The sequence below is a fragment of the Folsomia candida genome, unplaced genomic scaffold (assembly GCF_002217175.1).
Source record: "Folsomia candida strain VU population unplaced genomic scaffold, ASM221717v1 Fcan01_Sc008, whole genome shotgun sequence".
Taxonomy (NCBI): domain Eukaryota; kingdom Metazoa; phylum Arthropoda; class Collembola; order Entomobryomorpha; family Isotomidae; genus Folsomia; species Folsomia candida.
The window spans coordinates 1,479,617-1,498,998 of NW_019091200.1; the positions used below are offsets into that span (position 1 = coordinate 1,479,617).

General features: G+C 42.5%; 3 protein-coding genes across 4 annotated transcripts; all 3 read left to right on the plus strand.

The window, feature by feature from the left end:
• The first annotated feature begins 33 nt into the window (after positions 1–33).
• LOC110853055 (sodium/hydrogen exchanger 9B2) lies at positions 34–4,371 on the plus strand. 2 transcript variants are annotated; one of them, XM_035854379.1, is made up of 10 exons: positions 34–715; positions 782–964; positions 1,034–1,148; positions 1,217–1,564; positions 1,638–1,781; positions 2,016–2,744; positions 2,877–3,080; positions 3,151–3,360; positions 3,444–3,883; positions 3,954–4,371. In XM_035854379.1, exons 1-6 carry the CDS (start codon positions 297–299, stop codon positions 2,412–2,414), a joined length of 1,608 nt encoding a protein of 535 aa, XP_035710272.1. In that variant the 5' UTR covers positions 34–296; the 3' UTR covers positions 2,415–2,744; positions 2,877–3,080; positions 3,151–3,360; positions 3,444–3,883; positions 3,954–4,371. The 2 variants fall into 2 exon arrangements, with proteins under 2 accessions (XP_035710272.1, XP_021956973.1); XM_022101281.2 differs by having other exon boundaries at positions 2,889–3,080.
• A 1,154-nt stretch (positions 4,372–5,525) lies between these two features.
• On the plus strand, positions 5,526–7,343 carry LOC110853160. Its single transcript, XM_022101403.2, has 3 exons — positions 5,526–5,719; positions 6,415–6,537; positions 6,846–7,343. The coding sequence occupies exons 2-3, from the start codon at positions 6,481–6,483 to the stop codon at positions 7,326–7,328; spliced, it is 540 nt and encodes a 179-aa protein (XP_021957095.1). The 5' UTR covers positions 5,526–5,719; positions 6,415–6,480; the 3' UTR covers positions 7,329–7,343.
• An 8,202-nt stretch (positions 7,344–15,545) lies between these two features.
• LOC110853161 lies at positions 15,546–19,196 on the plus strand. Its single transcript, XM_022101404.2, has 5 exons — positions 15,546–15,816; positions 16,303–16,473; positions 16,709–16,816; positions 16,883–17,114; positions 17,335–19,196. Exons 2-5 carry the CDS (start codon positions 16,304–16,306, stop codon positions 17,626–17,628), a joined length of 804 nt encoding a protein of 267 aa, XP_021957096.1. The 5' UTR covers positions 15,546–15,816; position 16,303; the 3' UTR covers positions 17,629–19,196.
• Positions 19,197–19,382: the final 186 nt, after the last annotated feature.

Consider the following 19,382-nt stretch of genomic DNA (forward strand, 5'->3'; position numbering starts at 1 on the left):
CCCGACCAAAGAATAAGATATCTAAGTACATAGACTCCATTTGTCTGATGCAGAATAAAATCGTATTGCTTTTCGTGGTCTACATGCTTCTCATGAATTGCATGCATTGGGCTACTCGGCTGAATACGGAAAGGAGGAATAAACTGATACCCGGGTAAATTCCGGTCTGTGAATCTGGTTCACACACAAGAAGACACATTGACCAAGTATTACAAACACGGTACCAGCACTGACAAATGCATACGTTCAAAACTGTCAAAAGAATTAAGTAGTTGTGAAAAAAAACTTTGACAATTATGGAATCTGGAGAAGACCTCGTCGAAAGTAACGGCGCAATCGTAGATACACAACAAGCCTCATCATCATCGAAATGGTTCACCACTTTGTTAGACTGGAGACCACACCCCCGCCTCCAATCCGTCCTGAGTCGCGTCTTCCTCCCCCTCTTTACTTACGCGACACTCCAGCTCATCAGCCTCAGCCTGGTGACGACGTCGCCCACAACTTATCATTCCACGTCGCCTGTGGTAATCCTCCTCTTTCTGGGGCTGGGGATGGGGGAGCTATTTGACACGGTCAAGCTGCCACCCCTCCTAGGCATGCTCGTCACAGGGTTACTTCTCCGCAACGTGGATTTCTTCACGAGTGGTGGCGAGTGGTTGGGGTTAGATGTCGATGTCACACACATTGCGCCACAAATTTCGACGCTACTCAGGTTCAAAAACATGTCAGAAATATTTTAGGGTGAGCTCAATTTAGAATTTTGTATTGTTTTCTGTAGACAAATCGCTCTTGTCGTAATTCTCATTCGAGCTGGGTTAGGCCTTGACCCAGCCGCGCTACTCAGGCTGAAGGGAGTCGTGATCAGACTCGCGTTTTGTCCGTGTTTAGCAGAGGCTGTGACTGTGGCGGTGGCCTCGCATTTCGTTCTGGGTTTTCCGTGGTTGTGGGGATTGATTCTGGGGTAAGAATTCGGCATCTTAATTATTTATGAATCGTTATATTCTTATTAAACATAACTTTTGCTATCTAGTTTTGTCCTGGCTGCCGTCTCACCTGCGGTCGTCGTTCCGTGTCTTTTGTCCCTTCGTGAGCGTGGGTACGGGCTGGCCAAAGGGATTCCAACCATTGTTATTGCAGCCTCCAGTGTGAGAAGACTAATGGATTATTTACATTTTCAATTTATATTATAGGTTATTTTCCCAAAATGATTAAGGTGGACGATATATTGGCCATATCTGCATTTGGGCTTGTCCTGGGACTGAATTTCGCAGCATCTCCCAATTTTTGGGAACTCATTCTTCAAGGACCACTCGAACTGGGGGCAGGACTCGGATTTGGCATCTTTTGGGGATCACTTTTAGGCTCAATTTTCTCTAATAAGGATTCCCCTGGGGAGAATTCTGCCCTCGTGACACGAACCCTGCTCACCTTAAGTGGTGGGATAACTGCCCTCTTAGCATTTCAAAAATTCCACCTGCCCGGATCAGGACCCTTAGGTTGTCTCGTGGCCACTTTTGTAGCAGCAATCTTCTGGCGACGGAAAGGTGTGCTGGGCGACACTGTGAGTTCCGCTGTGGAAAATTAAATCTTTAGTATGAAAAATACCCAAAAACACTACTTTAAATTATTTACAGAGCAGCCTCAACCAAGTATTCTCGCTTTTGTGGTATGTTTTCCAACCCCTCCTATTCGGACTGATTGGGACAGAAATTGAGCTCAGAAAGCTGGAACCTGCCGTCGCCATGTTGGGCACCTTAGTTTTGCTTATTGGTCTGATCGTAAGTTTTAACCAGACGATTTTTTACAAAAAAAGATAAATTTCTCAAAATTTGCACATTTTGGCTTTTATCCCAAAGACTACCAATACCCCCCAAATATTTTTATGCACACAAAATTACGCACATTTTAAGCTATCATGAAAATCGTCTGAAAAAACACTGGTTCATTATCAGTACTAAAATCATCACCAAAATTTTTAACCAAACATTAATTAATGTTCCCCTCCCCCTCAGGTACGCGTGGGTGTGACTTATCTCACCGTGGCCAATGCAGATCTCAATGTGAAGGAGCGTCTCTTCGTGGCGCTGGCTTGGATCCCAAAAGCGACCGTGCAGGCGGCCATTGGTCCTCTTGCCCTCGACATGGCGCGATCCTCGCCAAATCCTGACCCCGACCAAGAAGAACTTGGACTTAAAGTGTTGACCATTGCGGTGCTCGTAATCCTGCTCACAGCCCCCTTCGGGTCGATGGCGATCACTCTGTTGGGACCCAAACTCCTCACTTCCTCGGGGGACAAAGAGAACGCCGTCAGGAAGAAGATGATGGGGGATGTCGAATCCAATGGTACAGATGATACCACAAATAATAAAAATGGAGACGAGACAAATGGTCAACACAAGAGAAACTCGTAAATGTCAGAAAGTAAACGCTCGTATTTTGTTGTCATTTGTTTATTTGTATTTTATACAAAGTTTTAGTGTCATACTTTGTCTGAGTAAATACATATTTTCCTACAATTTTATAAATAAATAACGAAAAGTAAACTAAATTGAGTAAAATTTCATTCATGAAACTAGTACACATTTCATTTTGCAGAATTTTATCACGGAGTTGAGTTTCATGCTACATGCTTTTTTCAGGGAAAGATACATTTAAACGAATGTTGATTTACATATTTGTTCAAACACTCGAAAAATTTCTCCAGAATTGTAATTTGAAGCAAACAATTTAATCAAATTAAGGTGCTTGAAATTATATAACATACGTATAATATAATATCGATTAATTTGCAAGTCTTGATTTTCATTTGTTTTGATTCATTTCCATTAATTGAAATAATTAAATATTTTAAATTTAATGTTTTAAATTAAAAGTTTTAATTAAAGATTCACTCGACCGGATGTCGACTTCTGCCTCCGCAATGATGGAGGGTGACCTTCTACTCGACCTGTTTCAAACAGAGTTTCGGAAAATGCACACTGACCTCGTCGACAAAGAAGTTCGACTCTTTCACCACCTTTTTCATCACTTATTCGCCACGAGACTCGCCAAGTTGGAACAATTCCTTTTGAGACATTGTAAAATAAATCTCATTGAAAGATTATCAATCAAAGACCAATTTAAATTGATTCCATCTTTATTATTTAGATGAGGAATTTGAAGTATTCGAACCCGATTATACTCCAATAAATCCAGCCCAAGTTCCACCAAGTAGTCATTCTTCACGACAACCACAAGAAACATCTCATGCGATAAACCTACCTTCTACCTCCTTCGTTGACATCAAGGAGGAGGAGGAGATACACACGGAATTTGACGAAATGGAGGAAGAAGAAGCTGTTCCGTTCTGCACATCAGGTATTTATTTGCAAGACGGTCGTCGACATTGCAAAAAATATTAATTTCGTAACATTAATTTACTTTTGTACTTATATTGGCAGCTTATGAAAATGAGAATGACGGTAGCGACATGAAGCCAGATGACCAACAAAACGTCACCGACGACATGGACAACAACTTTATCTCAATAAATGACTCTGATTCTGAGACTGATTATACTTCAAATAACGACGAGTCACTTACTACTCATGCCTCTAAAAATAGTTCAAGAGGCAGTAACGCCTTTTCATTCTCAATCTCACCCCACCAAAATGCCAAAGCAGGCCGGAAGAGAACCCCAATCTGGGAATGTTTCGAGACCACCTTCGCCCCCAATGGCAAATCAAAGAATAAAGTCATTTCCAACAATTGTCGTTGGTGTGGTCATTCAGTGTCAGCCAAATCATCCAGGTTGAAAATGCATCTTCTGAAATGCAGTGAAATGAAAAACTCGTCCCATAAAATGTCACGAGAAACAAAGCTACAACTGGAACAGTTCCGAGTAATTAGTCATTAATTAATCATTAAATTTGATCCTATACATTAAATCGATCATTAATTATATTCCACAGGTTCAAATGAATCTAGAGGAAGAACGTCACAATATATACAAGCAGGTCATCAGTGGGAAAACCAATTTACGGAGTAGACAAATCCCCACTGTTCTACTGCCCCCTCCAACTCCTCCCACAACTGGTCAACAACGCAACCCCCACGCATCCTACCTCAATCCAGACAGCATTAATTCCTACCAAGGAAGAAACACGGCAACATCAGAACCAACTGCCTCCTCATCAAGTGGTCATCAATTTGGTCAAGATGCACTGCAAATCTCGAAAACTGAAGATCCTCCCTTTCACAATTACTCGTAGAATTTCATATAAGAATCTCTATAATGTAAAATGTACATACTCACTAGTGTCGCAGTTATTTTGCAGAATAATATTAACAGGAATATTAATATTAACGTAGTTGCTAAACTGAATATGATTTATTACACTATTTTGTACATTATTGAACTGAGCAGTTCTAACAACAATTGACGTATCATGTATATGACGACGCGAATATGAAATCATAACTGTCAAGAAATATGTCTTGGAGATTCCGGAACCGGACCTTGATTAAAATCAAATTATTCTCACGCCACCAACCAACCACAACCGTCCAACTTCTACTCCGACCAGATACGTACGTACATGGTCTGATTATCTGGTCGAACATCTCTCGCACAATGCTCGTCTGTTGATCACCATAAAAAACTGGAGCTCTTCTCTCTGATCTGATTGTGAGAGACTGCGACGAAGTTGAAGATGAGACTTTGGATCCGGTTCACAGAACAGGAATAAAAGAGAGAAATGTATGAGCAGCAGCAGACAATAATTAGTTTTACTACATGAGATTAGACTTTGATGAGACAGTCTCACTCTGCCCATTCCATTCTTCCATAAGAATATCTCAACTGGAATAATACAATATGTTATTCAGAAGCTGAATTGATTGATTGTCATCTTGTTGGTAGCGATTGTGTGTTGATTTCATGATCCTGGTCTCCTCCCTCAAGGTCGTTTTATTGTCGCAGAGTCTATTAATACGAGAGACGAAGGTTGCTTCGTAGCCATATCAATCATTGTTTGTCCTGCCACAAAGTTTGTATCATGAGCACGATGATTGATAATCTGGTCGAGGAGACTGTACTTGAACTTGAACTGATTCAAGGATTGATTGATAATAAAGGGTTCCGCGAAGGGCATCGAGGAACCCTTTTCACATAAATAAATAATTACGCCGAGAACATTATTCTCTGACCACAACGACGCTCTTTAACCAAAATTGCCAAGTAGCGGACCATGATGCAATTTGGTCTGGTTTTTGGGTGGGGTTTAACAATACAGGATCATAATGTTAATTTTCTTTCTACGTCATACTCACCATCTCAACACACTTTTCTCATCATACGGATGATATTTGTGGCAAATCGATCCTCCTCCTCCTCCTCTGGCCATACTCCACAAAAGTATGTACCTGAATTCCTTCATGCTTCTCTCTGCTCTCAATACCGTTGTCGTGATTGTGATCTTGTACTTAAGTATTGTTTACCGCAGCAGCAGTGATCTGACTGCGTGGTCTGGTGGTATGTGCATACATACATCTTATTACCGTGAGGAGAGGCATGGAACATTGGGGATAAGAAGACCCCACCGTCCATCCAGTCGCCCTGTTTCCTTCAAGCCATGGTAGGGAGAGTATCAATCAGTCCAGGAATAGCAACCTAATCAATATACGATAAGATAAAGGTCATAAAATCTGACTAATCCCAAAAAACTTTAAGGATCAGGTAACAGAAAAATTTCATAGTTTAAATTAGCACCAATTAGATTTGAAAATGGGCAATTTTTGACAGACTCCAACCAAAAAACTTTATCTTTTTTGTGACGATGCATAAATGTCGAGTTACATATAATTGATCTGGAAGGGTTGAACCTACAATTAATTGACGTGTCGTTTCTCCAAGAAAACTAGAACTACGTAAAAATATTTAGAACAGAACAGCTCCTCAGATTATTATTCGACCCAAGCACGAAAGTCATCTCATGGAGGAGAACTTTTAATTCGTATTCTTATCTTATTTGCATAGATCTCTCCAGATTATAGATTGCTTTTATCCATGCACAGCTAAAAAAAACTGGCCCAATTACTTTTTAGTTGAGACATTTGATTATTGTCTGCAGGCGTTGTATTGTTATTTTTATTATTTCTCATCTCACCTCCCAATCTCATTTTATGTATGCATTCTCTCTCTGCTATAACCACTCCCATTTACTTGTGCATGTGTACATACGTGTAAGCAATCGTGTGAAATTCCATCCTGTAGATAAAATAATAATCAAAAGTGGAACTACAACAACACATCGTAAACGCGATAATAAACTGGTCGGATTTTATGCACAGCTTATTCTCTGTCAGATAGATTTGATCTTTCCCTTTTGGTGGACATTTATTGGAAAATAATCTCTGATTTTTTTTTTGCAGCTTCTTCCTTTTCGATTTATTTATCGACCCATCATTTACAAATACTTGGCCATTCCTGTAACAATAATGCGTGGACTTTGCTTTATTCTCGTCAACCTCTTCGTCGTCGTGTCCCTTTTTTCCGTAAGTAAATAAATCCATTCCTTCACAGTGTGGCGTTTCTTGTGGGTTTTCTACATTTCTTGCAGAGCAAAGCAAGAAACGCGAGAAATGCGAGGTGGAATAAACTGGGAGAAAGTACAAGAAATTAACTACAGCGGCGACAAGTAGGTTCTTGTGTCGTGCATTTCTTACAAGTCAAAATAAATAGCTGCAAGAAACTATGTACTTTCTTGCCATTATTCTTGCAAGCGGTTACTTGCACCCGAAACACTGCATCTTCAGCGGTTATTCGCTAATTAATACTAAAAATATGCAACTTATTCTTCCAGAGCCCTTCTTCTTCCGCTCCGACGGCATCTATCCCCTCCTTGACACCCCTGAAACAAAGAAGTCCGCCTTCCTCCTACAACATCTTTGAAGGGGCCGACCCTGCCCTCAACTCGGTTTATGGGGATTCTCCCAAACGAGAAAGTGACCCTTATCCCCCGCCACCCAGGGAAAAAGTCGTCACCCAAGAGGACCAAGTGGCCGAGAGGAGACCAGGTGCGTGGACACCACCACCATCCGCGGAGGAAGAGCTCCTCCCCCTCCCACTTCCCCCTTCACACCGGAACTACCTTCTCCGGGGGGAAGGAATCAGTATCCCTATCCAGCCTCACTTTTGGACCAGGTCGCCTCCGTCCTTTGGTAGAAGTGCGAAGGACACATCACAAATTCTTTATTCTCTTCTTTCTCTGCTCAAAATTCTGAATAAATGGAGGCTGGACCTTTTTATAGCATTCATATCCTTGACTTTTATCCGTTCCTTGTAAATAGAATTATGGTTATTTGAAGCCCTTGGTCGATTCGGGTGCGAAGATGAATAGGAACTACATCACAGTTGGCATTGCAAATCGTAAAGGTCGCCAACGGTGGTGGAGTTACCACTACTCAACGCACCAGTCTCAAGGGCTTCTCTCCATTCCGGTCGGGTCCCCAAGGAGAAGGAGCGAGAGAGGTAATAAGGTCAGTCCGTGGTCTGATCCCAAATCCAGATTTGCGATCGCAAATCCATCCGTCTGATCCATCTTTACGTGCCACGGGGGAGTAGTTTGCGTTGGAGAAAGCATTCTGAATGGTTTATCCGATCCGATCCTCCTGCAATAATACACAATCATCGTCACAGATCATAATCCAATCCATTCTTCGTATGCACATTATTAGATGAGACTCTCGCATCTAAATGGAATTATGCATGACTTATGTACGCGTGTGTGTGCATGTGTCGGCTCCTGCACCCATAAATATACTGTTGCATATTACTACCTTTGATTTTACTTAGCCTGTCGAGCAGTGTTTCGTTTTTTGCGGGTTTGCTACATTTATTGCAGTGCAAAGTAGGCAATGCAAGAAATGCAAGGTGCAAGAAATATGCGCCTTATCGCCACTATTTTTCTAGCCGTATGAAGTACAGCGGCGGGGCGTAGTTTCTTGCACCTTGCATTTCTTGCAGGTCAAAATACGTAGCTGCAAGAAACCACTTTCTCCCCGTTATTTCTTCCAAGTGGTTACTTATTACACCCTAAACACTGCAGTCTTACACAGTATTTTGGTATTGGGAAACGCTCATTCTTCTCTCACTGGACGGGGGCCTCGACTCGGAGTATAATAGCTGTTATGTTGCCGAGTTGGTGAAATGGATTGATGGGCCGGAGAGATGAGTTGGCAAGTGGCTATGCAAATGAGGTGCTGTTTGGATTCCCATCTCTCTCTGAGATATGCCCAACGACTGGATTGGATTGCAGGGTCATCTCAGCCAATCCAACTTTTAACTCTCTCATTCACTTCACGTGCAATCATCTCAACTCGCTCGTTCGCTCGCCATCCATGTGGACAAAAAGTGGAGAGACGAGTATTAGAGATGCCACCATTACAGATCTGACCAACCAGTCCGACGGGTCCAGTACGCTAGCTCGATCTCTTCTGCATTCCTCAGCATGCATGTTTTTATTATTTCTTTGATACCGTCCAAAAACATGAACCACCGCACCAACTAAACGCCAAATATCTAAAAGCTACTCTCGCTATCAAACCTTCCACGCGAGCAAAAACGGCACAAAAATCTTGCACAAGCCAGCAAACTAAATAACGATCTCTCCCTCCAGTCAATTCCCCCATTAAAAAAATATCTACCAAGAAAAGAAATACCAGGTTTCTTCAGCCAGAATGTGCACTTCTGGACTAATTAGCAGTGAATAGTGTGGAGGTGGTGGTCGTAGGCAGTACTTACCCGGGTTCAGTAGTCTCTTATCCAACTTTCTCTCTTTCTGATCCCATGCTTTTCCTGACAGGCAGCACACAAAAACTTTCTCCGCGAGTTTCTCACACCCACCACACCACTGATTTCGAAGTTAACAACGGAGAAATTTTTGAAAACCCGGCCTTTTTGCTGGTCACCCGTCACTGAAACAAACACCTCGGCTACTCACGTCCGATGCACCTGAAGAATTGGTCGTCTTCTTCTTGGCATGATCTCTGCCTCGTATTGAGGGAAGACTGGGAATAAGAAAGAGATGTGCTTCTCGACCAGTTATGCCTCATTGGATGGACGGTGCACAGAGAGATCATGGTGGTGTGGGTACAAAAGAGGCAGGTGGACTGCATGCATGCCATATCATCATCCTCGTATTACTATCACCTATGTATGTACATATGTGTCCAAGTCAAAGGTATCCTCAGATAATATTAGGTACCTCTGCTTGCCGTCGTCGTATAATGTCCAAACTAACCTGTTGCTTGTGGCGAGCTTAAAACCATGTCTGGTCATCCCATTCTTCTTCGTTTCCTATATGTACAATGTGTAGTCGTCCTTTCAACCTGTGTGCTCCCAAGTGCATAACAACTGCCACTGTAAAAGTTAAGGAAGCGAGACTTTGGACTTGAAGGGTCGCGGCGTGGCGTGGCATTCGGTCCCTTCATGATTTTTTTAAGTAGTGCACTTTTAAACGTGCCATTTATCCCGAGTCTTAAGCAACCTTTGATCTATTTTGAGCCTTTCTGGAGACACGGCGGTGACGTCGCCACTTCTTATTTCCATACTTCCGAGAAAACTTTCACCTCGGACAAATATTCCTCTCTCCTCATTTGCATAGAAGAGAACCACCTTGTTTGCCATAGTTTTGCAGGCTTAATGAGGGTAAAATGTCTGCGAGAGACGACTACTACCAGACAACGCCCTTACATCCATTTAAGAATATTTGCATATAAATTAATGGGGCAGAGTGAAACTGGTTTCGTTTTCGAAAGCCCTCCTCCAACTAAGTAACTTTCCCGTCCCCCAAGTTTTTATTTAGTCGCACGCATCGTTTTGGTCCTAATTACGAAATAGTTGCACCACTTTTTTTCCCTTACATAATCTCTTGTTTTTCATCCATACCCCTGCAATTTCTTCCGTCTCATCTTTCTCATGTGGCCACTTGAGGAGTAGAGAAAAAGATGCAGAAGTTGGTTGTTGGTCTTCTTCTTCCTTCCAGTCATGCAACCCAAGAACCAGAAGGAGAAGAAGACCCACGAAACCAACATTTACCTACCTGTCCTCAATAATAATCACCACCAGGTAAATATTTCTAAACCTGGTAGTGGGCCGTGCACGAATCGCGTCCCTTTCTTCTTCTGCCGCTGAGATGACCCTAACCACTTGCAAGAAATAACGCAAGAAAGTGGTTTCTTGCAGCTATTTGACCTACAAGAAATGCAAAGCGCAAGAAACTACGTCCTGACGCCATACTTCATACAGCGCGTGGCTAGATGACGCATATTTCTTGCACTTTCTCCCAGTTTCTTGCACCTCGCATTTCTTGCGTATGTAGAAATGTGGCAAACCACCCACCTGCAAGAAGCGAAACCCTGGAAAAGTCATGCACTCTCCTCTCACCTCACCGGACCGGTTTAAGCAGAAGAAGAAGAAGATTGCATGGCTCGGTCGTATAGTTTTGGACAAAAAGTGGGACTCTTCACTTCACCAGCTAGCCAGATGCCATGCCATGTCTGTCGGGATGGACGATTATAAATAAGCCCGTTCCTTCCCCAGGTACTTATTTACCATTATTTCGTGTAAAGTGGGAATGGGAGGAAGCAAAGGAATTCACCTCAACTTCTTCTCCTTCTCCTGCTCCTGATAATACCAGTCAGCAGCAGGTGTTTGCGTCCAAATATCTGTAGCATCACTCACTCACTACTTGCTTGCATTTCATGATTTTTTTTTCATGATACGATGATTTCATCATCTTCTTCTTATAAAGGGTCGCAAAGTTGTACATTTTACATGCCTGCATACTTAGTTACTTGTTGGTTGTAGAGGCATTAAATTTAGGACATTTTATGATCCGTGAGATGAGAAAGATTGGAATTTATGTACTGGTTCTCACTCAAGAAATCGCGGAAAGAGAGGAGAGAAACAAGTTGCCACATTTTTATACTTTATTGCATCCTTCCCATCATGACAAGAACCACTCTGGAAGTTGCTCAATAGCCGCATTATTACAGTCTCCTACCTACATGAATAAGTCCAAGCCGAAGAAAGGACGAGGACGACGACGACGAACAAGTAGTTTTCCCACGATGATGAGACGAGAGATCATCCGTATGCTCGTCATCCACCACCACCACCACCTGTCCCCGTCTACTTACGAACTGCGTCCACATTGCGTAACTTGATCTCCTCACAAAATCTCTCCCTGCCTCCGGGACCAAAGACTGAAACTAAAACAATATGCAATTCCATTTCTTTAATAATTGAATCAAACTTCAAACATCCGAGAAGAAGAAGTTCTCCAGTTACGAAATACTTTTAAAACGATAAAGAAAGAAGCCAGTCAAAAGTATCAAGTTTTCTCTCCGTCTCGCTCGCTCTTTTCTTCCCCGATTTGAGCCTAGATCGAGGGGAAAGCAAGCAAAGCAGTGGGTAAATTTGATCAAGGAGACATTGTTCAACGTCAACCCACACGGCCACGCGCTCTGTACAGACTTTGCCCTTGAATGTCATCTCAATTCTGTCGCGAAACCCTTTGACGACGGACGGACGAGATTTCGGAGAATTTAATGTTTAGGATGAAATGAGAGCCAGGTGAAAGTCGAGGATTTGTAGCATTTATGTACCAGCAGGGGTTCAAGTGCGATGAAAGTCTTTCACTTCACACGGTCGTCACGTGGTCGTCTCCCACACACATCGTGTCCGTCTGGCTGATTCACTTCAATCGAATCAAGGAATTAATAAGGACGACTTTCTCTCTCGTCCATCCATTACATTTTAACTCGGAGCGGAGTCGTTTATATGGCTTGTGCGTGGTCAAATCTCCAGTCCACTCTGAAATGCTCGGCTATTAACCATATGTCACTTTGATGACCTGTTTACTCTCCCCGAGAGAGGCTTGCTTTCTCTCATCCACTCAACTTTACCACAACTTTCACTCTGCGCCCATTAAAAAAATTCCGACCGGGTTGGTTGTTTGGCCATCTTCTCGCTTTTATGGGCATGCACACAGGTAGAACTTAATGGCCGGACAGGTAGAAAAAAACGAAGGGCTCCGGTTAACCGTACATATTTCTTTCATTAGTATTCGCCCACCTTGTACTAAAAAGGTCTACTTTTGGGCACAATTGGGTATCAAGGGATCGATATAATAAGTAAGAGGATCAGATCAAATACACCAATATGTAATTAATTAGAGAAAGGAAGGAACTCCATCCATATATTGCGCAATTTGTTTTTCTTCTCCACTTACTTGTGCTCTTTGCCCTTTGTTCTTTTGTCAGGGAGAAAGCAGTGGCCGCGGACAATGTCCCCACGGTTGTTCGATGTCCCCATCATCTGTCCATGTTATACAAACCTTGCCCTCCCCTATCCTGCAATGTTAATGCCCCCACGGCTTCCGCGGCCCCTGAGAGAAAGCAATATCTATCTCCATCGGCTCAGACGGAATAAAGAGCTCACCTTTCTTCTCTGTCCTCGGGCTGGGTGAACATATGCAGATAAATCGGCCAACAATTTTCAACCTCTTTCCGCGAGACAAATATTTCTACGAAATGAACAGAACTTGAAGGAGACGTAAGCCCTCGTAATGAGAGAGTTGGCGTGGTGGTGGGTTGGTGAGTGAGTGAGTGAAAGCAGTCGTTGCCATTAGTTCCACACTCCATTTCAATTTCAAAAGGTGTACCAGAGGAGAAAGCGGTGGTGGTGGTGGAGGTGAAAGGAAGAATCATAATAAATTTGGGCTCTCTTTTGTACCTCTTGCTTTTGCTTCTTGATTTGATTGCTCTTCGCTACACGGAATTAATAACAAGCCAGCCAGGCAGGGCAGAATATGTGAATATGTAGGACGACATCATCTCCTCGTTCTCTCTGTGTGTGCATTCTAATGGAGAAAGTAAACAGAGCAGGGGAAAGCAAACATGGGATCGGAGAGTAATATTCGAAATTGAGAAGACGAGCCCCTGCGACGAATTGATCATCATCACCGTCGCACCGCCGACAAGAAAAGTATTTTGGGGACCTTTACATAATTATCAAATCCGGCCAGACAGACGCTCGTTCCGTAATCGGGTTACGCAACTTGTTACGTATTCTGGCACATTATGACATCGTCGATTTACTTGGGATTCTTCTTCTCTCCCTTAAATTGCGCTGCTATCCCAGTTTTGGCAAAAACCTTCTCACTTATGTAGGGTTTCGGGTGCAATAAGTTACCATTTGCAAGAAATGACGGGAAGAGAGTGGTTTATGTAGCTATTTTGACCTGCAAGAAATGCAATGAGAAACGGCTTACCGCCGCTATACTTCATACAGCGCGTGACTGGAAGGCGCATATTTCGTGCACTTTCTTGCAGTTTCTTGCACCTTACATTTCTTGCGTTTATTGCTTTGCACTGCAAGAACTAGGGCAAACTCGCAAAAAACGAAACCCTGCCCTCATGTTCGTATTTATGCCTTGTCGCTCTTTTTGAAGGCAAGGCGATGGAACGATAGAAGTCAGAAAGGACGTAATGGGGCCACCCTGCAAGATTTCTTGGTCCAGTAGCACCGTTTGTTTATAGTCCTGCCAAGCGAACATCCTCTTCTGCCAAGTCAAGCCAAAGTCTGATCCCTTCACACGCCTTGCCTGCCTCGCTCAACAATACGGTTCAAGTGAAAGCAACAACAAAAGATGCAAACTTTCACCCTGCAAGTTTCCCTGGCCCACTTTATTTTTCAAAAGTTTCTGTAAAGCGTGACATGACGCCATCACTCCGCTTTATAAATTATCGACTGATATAAAATTAGACAGAGGCATGCACCCCGTCAACCTCAAAAGCCATCCATCCCGGTAGGAAACTCCTTTGTTAGGTGCAAAACCGGATCACATCGGAAACTGGGACGTATGCAGAAGCCACAAAACTGTGCTCGACACGACTGCAAAGTTATTCTCTGACCTCATTAAATTAAAACGAATTAAACTTTTGTGCCCGAGCATCAGATCAAATCAAGCGAATAATGGGAGCGAGAATCCGAGACCTTTATTGCTCTCGGAGAGGAATAAGACGTGTTTATCACGACAACTTGGCCAAGTACTTGCTTACTGCTCCGTCTGACCGTCCTTCCACCGGGTGGGATGAATAATTGAGGGCAGAGTCCATAAAAAACGTAACCTTGACATGTGCCGGATTTTTGTCCTTCTTTATGAGAAATTCGGGCAGCTAAATAAAACAAGTTGATGCTTTCCCCCAGGGCATTGGATGCAAATTGAGGAGGATGTCTCCTATTCACTTCGGTCTCTCGCTGAATTTTACTTACTTATGTATTACTCGTGCATGCATTGGCCCCATTATTTTAGTGAGGGCTAACTAAGTACTTAGAAGGGATGGGCAAAATATTTTCACAAAATGCAAGATTTTGAGATCCGTTCTTTATAGTGTTTGGATTTCCAGGAGTGTTACAGCCACAAAAAAGGCGAGAATCTACGTGGAGAATACATGCAGCAATCGCATGACAATGCAGGTTTTAGGATGAAATTAGCTTTTTATCGCTGCAAAAAAACTTAATTTTACAAAAATCGTGAAGACAAATGTATTTTGACAGCGGTAAAAACTTAATTTCTTCACAAAACCTGCGTTTTCGTAAGACTTCCACCCAGATTCTCAACTTTTTGTGGTTGAACACCCCTGGAAATCTAAACCGTGGGAAGAACAGAGCTCAAAATATCTGGTATGCATTGTTTTACAGAGTATTGTGCCCACCTCTGTTAAGTAAGTACTCGGTCGGAGAGAAAAGGAAGTTGTCAGTTTGCAACGATCCCTCTTTAAAAATTAATCCGACTTACATCTCCAATCCGGCCACGTCCATATTTCAGACCACGCTATACTACTTACCCTTTACAAAATCACGTTCTTCTCGTGTTGGGCGGATATTTATTAACTATGATCGCAGCATAATGTGAAAATCCAACAGTCAAGTCAATCCAATTCCTTGCAGGCAAACTTTAAACCTCGAGAGAAACGAAGTGCCGCACCGCCTCTGACTTTCTGTCCTCTCAATTAAACAGAGTACAAAATATGCATACAAACAGACATAATCTCATCAGATGATTTCTCTCGAGGCGAGAAGAGAAAGCATGGTCTGAACAAACAGATTCCACATCTTACGTAAGACTGCGTTTCTACAATTTTTTGTCTGCCTGCCTATTTCGTCGTGGCCTCTTTTTATTCCTTCACTACTACGACTACTTATGCACTAAATAGATGGGCGAGAAGAGAAGTCGTCGTTGTGGAATAGGGAGAAAGCGAGAGAAAGCGAAAAACTGAGATAATAGCAGGAGCAGAGGCAGAGGCAATGGTGAAAGTGGTGGTGGTGCTCCGAAGAGTAGCGGAGAAAGTTTGTGTAGAGATGGTCATGCTCTTACGAGATCCACTACTTACTCATGGCCAACTTTTGCCAACTGGGGGTGTATGGATGGATAGAAGTGTGTGTAGAGTGGAGTGTGGGTCTTGGTCGTGGCATTCGTTCCTTGCCCTGCTCTCGTCGTATATAGTGAGTCGTAGTGGAGTGAAAGTGGATCAGTTGGTGCCTGGCATCAGGAGGAGAAAGTAAGGACAAGTTTGGTTCACTGCTTTCACTGCCACCACTCCACATCAAAATAGGTCATCGCATCCTCCCCAGCAACACCACTCCCTTCAGGAGGCACTTAATCCGACAGGGTTGATCGGGGAATATCTACACAAGCTAAAAATATTTAGCAGGCACCTCTCCACGTCACCACACCCAGCCGAAAAGCAAAAGGAAATCAGCAGGTGAGCTGAAAGGGGTATTCTTTTTTTTCTTCTTGAGCATGCACTACGAATGAGATATTTTTTTTAAATGATACATTTTACTTATCATCGTCTCAATTTCCGTACTCATTTCCGGAATTTTTGTTATTTCCTGTTCAATTTATAAGTTTAGAATCTTTCCATCTTTATCTTTGAAATGGTTGGGACACGATTTGTGGGCAGAGGTTTGTGTGCGAATTGCTTGCGTGCGGTGCGTGGCACGGAACAGAACTCGGAGAAAGTCTTGCAAGGCTGCAACATTATGCGAGCAGGGAGAAAGTAGGAAGTAGGAGGAAAGTTTCTCTGCTTTTGATTCGACGGTATAGCCGTGAGCGTAGTTGGATAGTTGGATGCCGTATATTTTTAGACGTGTAGCGTCGCAGTGTGCGTGCATCGAGAAGGATGCCGATGACCTGCTCAATCCTTGGGTGAATTTTGATGTAAGTTACATAATTTTGCTGTTGGCAGGATGTCCTCGTACGAGAGTAGCAGTCCAAAAGCCCTTCGTGTCACGGATTGGGAGCGTGAGGTACGCTTGGGGCTCACGGCGTCATCCATGGACCAGTTCGAGGAGCGTGTGAGGTCAAAAATGGACATCGACTCAGAGCTCTCCCTCCGTGTCGTGTTGGAATCGGATGGGTAAGCCAAATTCCAAGCTATACTCGCTCCCAAATTTTCTAGGCAGTTCGCAAATGTACGTTTTTAAAATTTCCGTAATTTTTCTTGTCACTTGAGTTGGGTCAAAATTTCCGGAGACACATAAGAGTGATTTCAAGATCGGCTCCGGAAATTTTGACCCAACTCAAGAGATATGGAAAATTACGGAAATTTTAAAAACGTAGATTACTAACGGCCTATTATTCTCAATTTCCAGAACTGAGATTGATGACGAGGACTACTTCGCCACCCTGGAACCCCACACCACGCTCATGGTCTTGGTTGGAGAAACGCAGCGATGGACCCCGTACAAGTCGAACTTTGTGTAACTAATTTAATTAATTAATTAAGCTTAGAGCACGTACTTTCACTAATGATAATTTAATTGCAGTCTGGGCCTGGCCGTGGAAGGGGACGGATGCAACGGGGGCGGAGATGGGGCCTCTCCAGTGGAAGACTTGGTCTGGCGTCTGCACCAAGATCTCTCCTTCTTCCCCTGGCTCACGCTCCCAGAGTTGGAACGGATCTCGAAAATGGATCGCGAGGAAATGCGTCACGTCGTCCCGGACCCAAATTTCCTCGAGTTCCTGCAAACTCTATGTGAACGATATTTACAGGAAAAGGTGAAGTACATACATAAAATCCCCGTGGCTGCGGAAGCGGGGGGACAGAGGGACAATGTCCCCACGTTTATTCAATGTCCTCTTCATCTCCCCATGTTATACAAACCCCTCCCTCCCCTATCCTACAATGTTAATGCCCCCAGATGGCTCCGCTTCCGCGGCCATTGTAAAATTCAACTATTTTGCATGAGCTCTACATAACGCTTCAATTTCTGTTCAGGAGAAGGGACCCACTTCTGAGGGGATGAATGGCGGGTGTAACGGGACGATGCCGCCCCCGCGCTGCTCGACCGCCTCCATTCTGAACGACCCACTCAAACTGATCCGCCTCTACGCCAAATTCAACTCGATGAAGGCGCAAAATGGATTCTTCTCCTTTTCCTCATGCGGATCCGAGGAGTCGCTGGCTTCACTCCACATCTCGAACAATGTCGGTGGTGGTGGTGGCGGCGGCGGGGGCGCGGTCAGGGCGCAACCTTCCATTGAACCACCCACTGCCAAACAGCAGAATTAAATAAACAGGAATCAATTCATGGTAAATAGGAAGAGGTGTCAGTTTGGCGAAAAGCATATTGGCGAAAAACTTTCATCATACATAAAATTATCCAATTTGGCGAAAAATAATACTCATTTTACAGTTCTTTAGGTTCAATAATGTTTCTAAAGTACATTTTAGCGAAAGCAATGTCTCCAGGGTGCATAAACTTTTTTGTTGTCCATAGTTTCTCCTTAGGAGAAACCACGGACAACAAAAAAGTTTATGCACCCTGCAATGTCTCATTTCACGATTGCTTGACATTTAGTGCCTAGTTACCCTTAACGGTTGCGACAAATGGTCGAGTTATAAATAAAATATTCATTTTTAAAATTATTTTAAAATTGGTTTTTCTCCCATGGACGAAAAACCAATTCTCCAGCCAAAATATTAAAAAAATAAACTGTAACCCACGACAATTTAAAAATGAAAATTCATTTGTAACTCGGGCATTTGTCGTAACCTTATAGATTGATAAAGTGTCAAATAATCTTGGTCTCATTTGGCGAAAATGCAGATATTTCGCGAAGATTTCACAAGTTTTCCGTTTTCGCCAAGTGTGACGTTAATTTCGTCAACTGGTACTTTCATGATATTTAATTTTTCATCAATTTGACTTTCGCCAAACTGACCGTAAATCGGTAAATATTTGTCGTCGTGTAGAATGGATTCGAAATTTGTATTATGGATGGAATTGTAAAATAATTACCAAGTTTGCACGAATTTCTCACTTTGTCACATTAAACAAAAAATGTATTACATACAATTTATAAATTATAGTGAATTAATTAATTAATTATAATTAATTCCTTCATAATAAGTTTCACGTACAAAAAGAAACTGCATTTTGAAATTCTGTTGCATTTTTATCCAGTAAATATTGAAAAATAGAGATTAAAACAACGAATACCTGAGAACGGTAAGGTTTTATAGGGTAGAAAATAAATAAGCGTTGGGTGTGACTGCTGTACATACTTTTGCTCAAGATTGACCTCGACCTCACAACTTGACCTGTGGCTTTTGTATACGGTGGTAATGTTCCATAAGATTCGAATGAGTTGGCCAAAAAGCGAGTCAGTAAAAAAAAGTAGAGACTTTTGTTGTAAGTACATATTAAATTAATTAGTTGGGTACCAGGGATTATCAAGGTGCAGATTATGTGTATCATGACCACGACGTTCTTCAACTCAATCAACGATACCACAGTACAGAAAAAGGGCTTCTACATACATAACACACATAAAACTAATTAAACTACATATGTAATTAATGAAGTGTATTTAAGAACCGTGTACTCAACTTAGGATTAGTTAATTACCTACTTTTTTCAGCACCATTATTATCAATTGTTCAGGTTCACGTAGGTGTTTAAATATTTGCATTTAACTCATACTTTTACCGTTTTATTTAGTAATCATGCATATGTAATTAAAGAGCAGGAGTGTAATAAGTACTCAAATCTCACAGATATTTACAGCGTAAACACGACCTCTTCAGTACAAGTATGCTCAACCGAAAATTTAATAAAAACCGAGTTTCAAAATTGTCGTCTCAAAGTAAATTTGTCCTTTGCGAAATACATGTTCATCCTGAATTCAGTGAACTCCGAAAAAAGTAAGTAGCCATAAAAAGTGAGACTTCTTCTGGTACATAAAATTGGGACAAGATCAGGGTTTCGGGTGCAAGTAACCACGTGCAAGTAATAACGGGAAGAAAGTGGGTTTTTGCAGCTA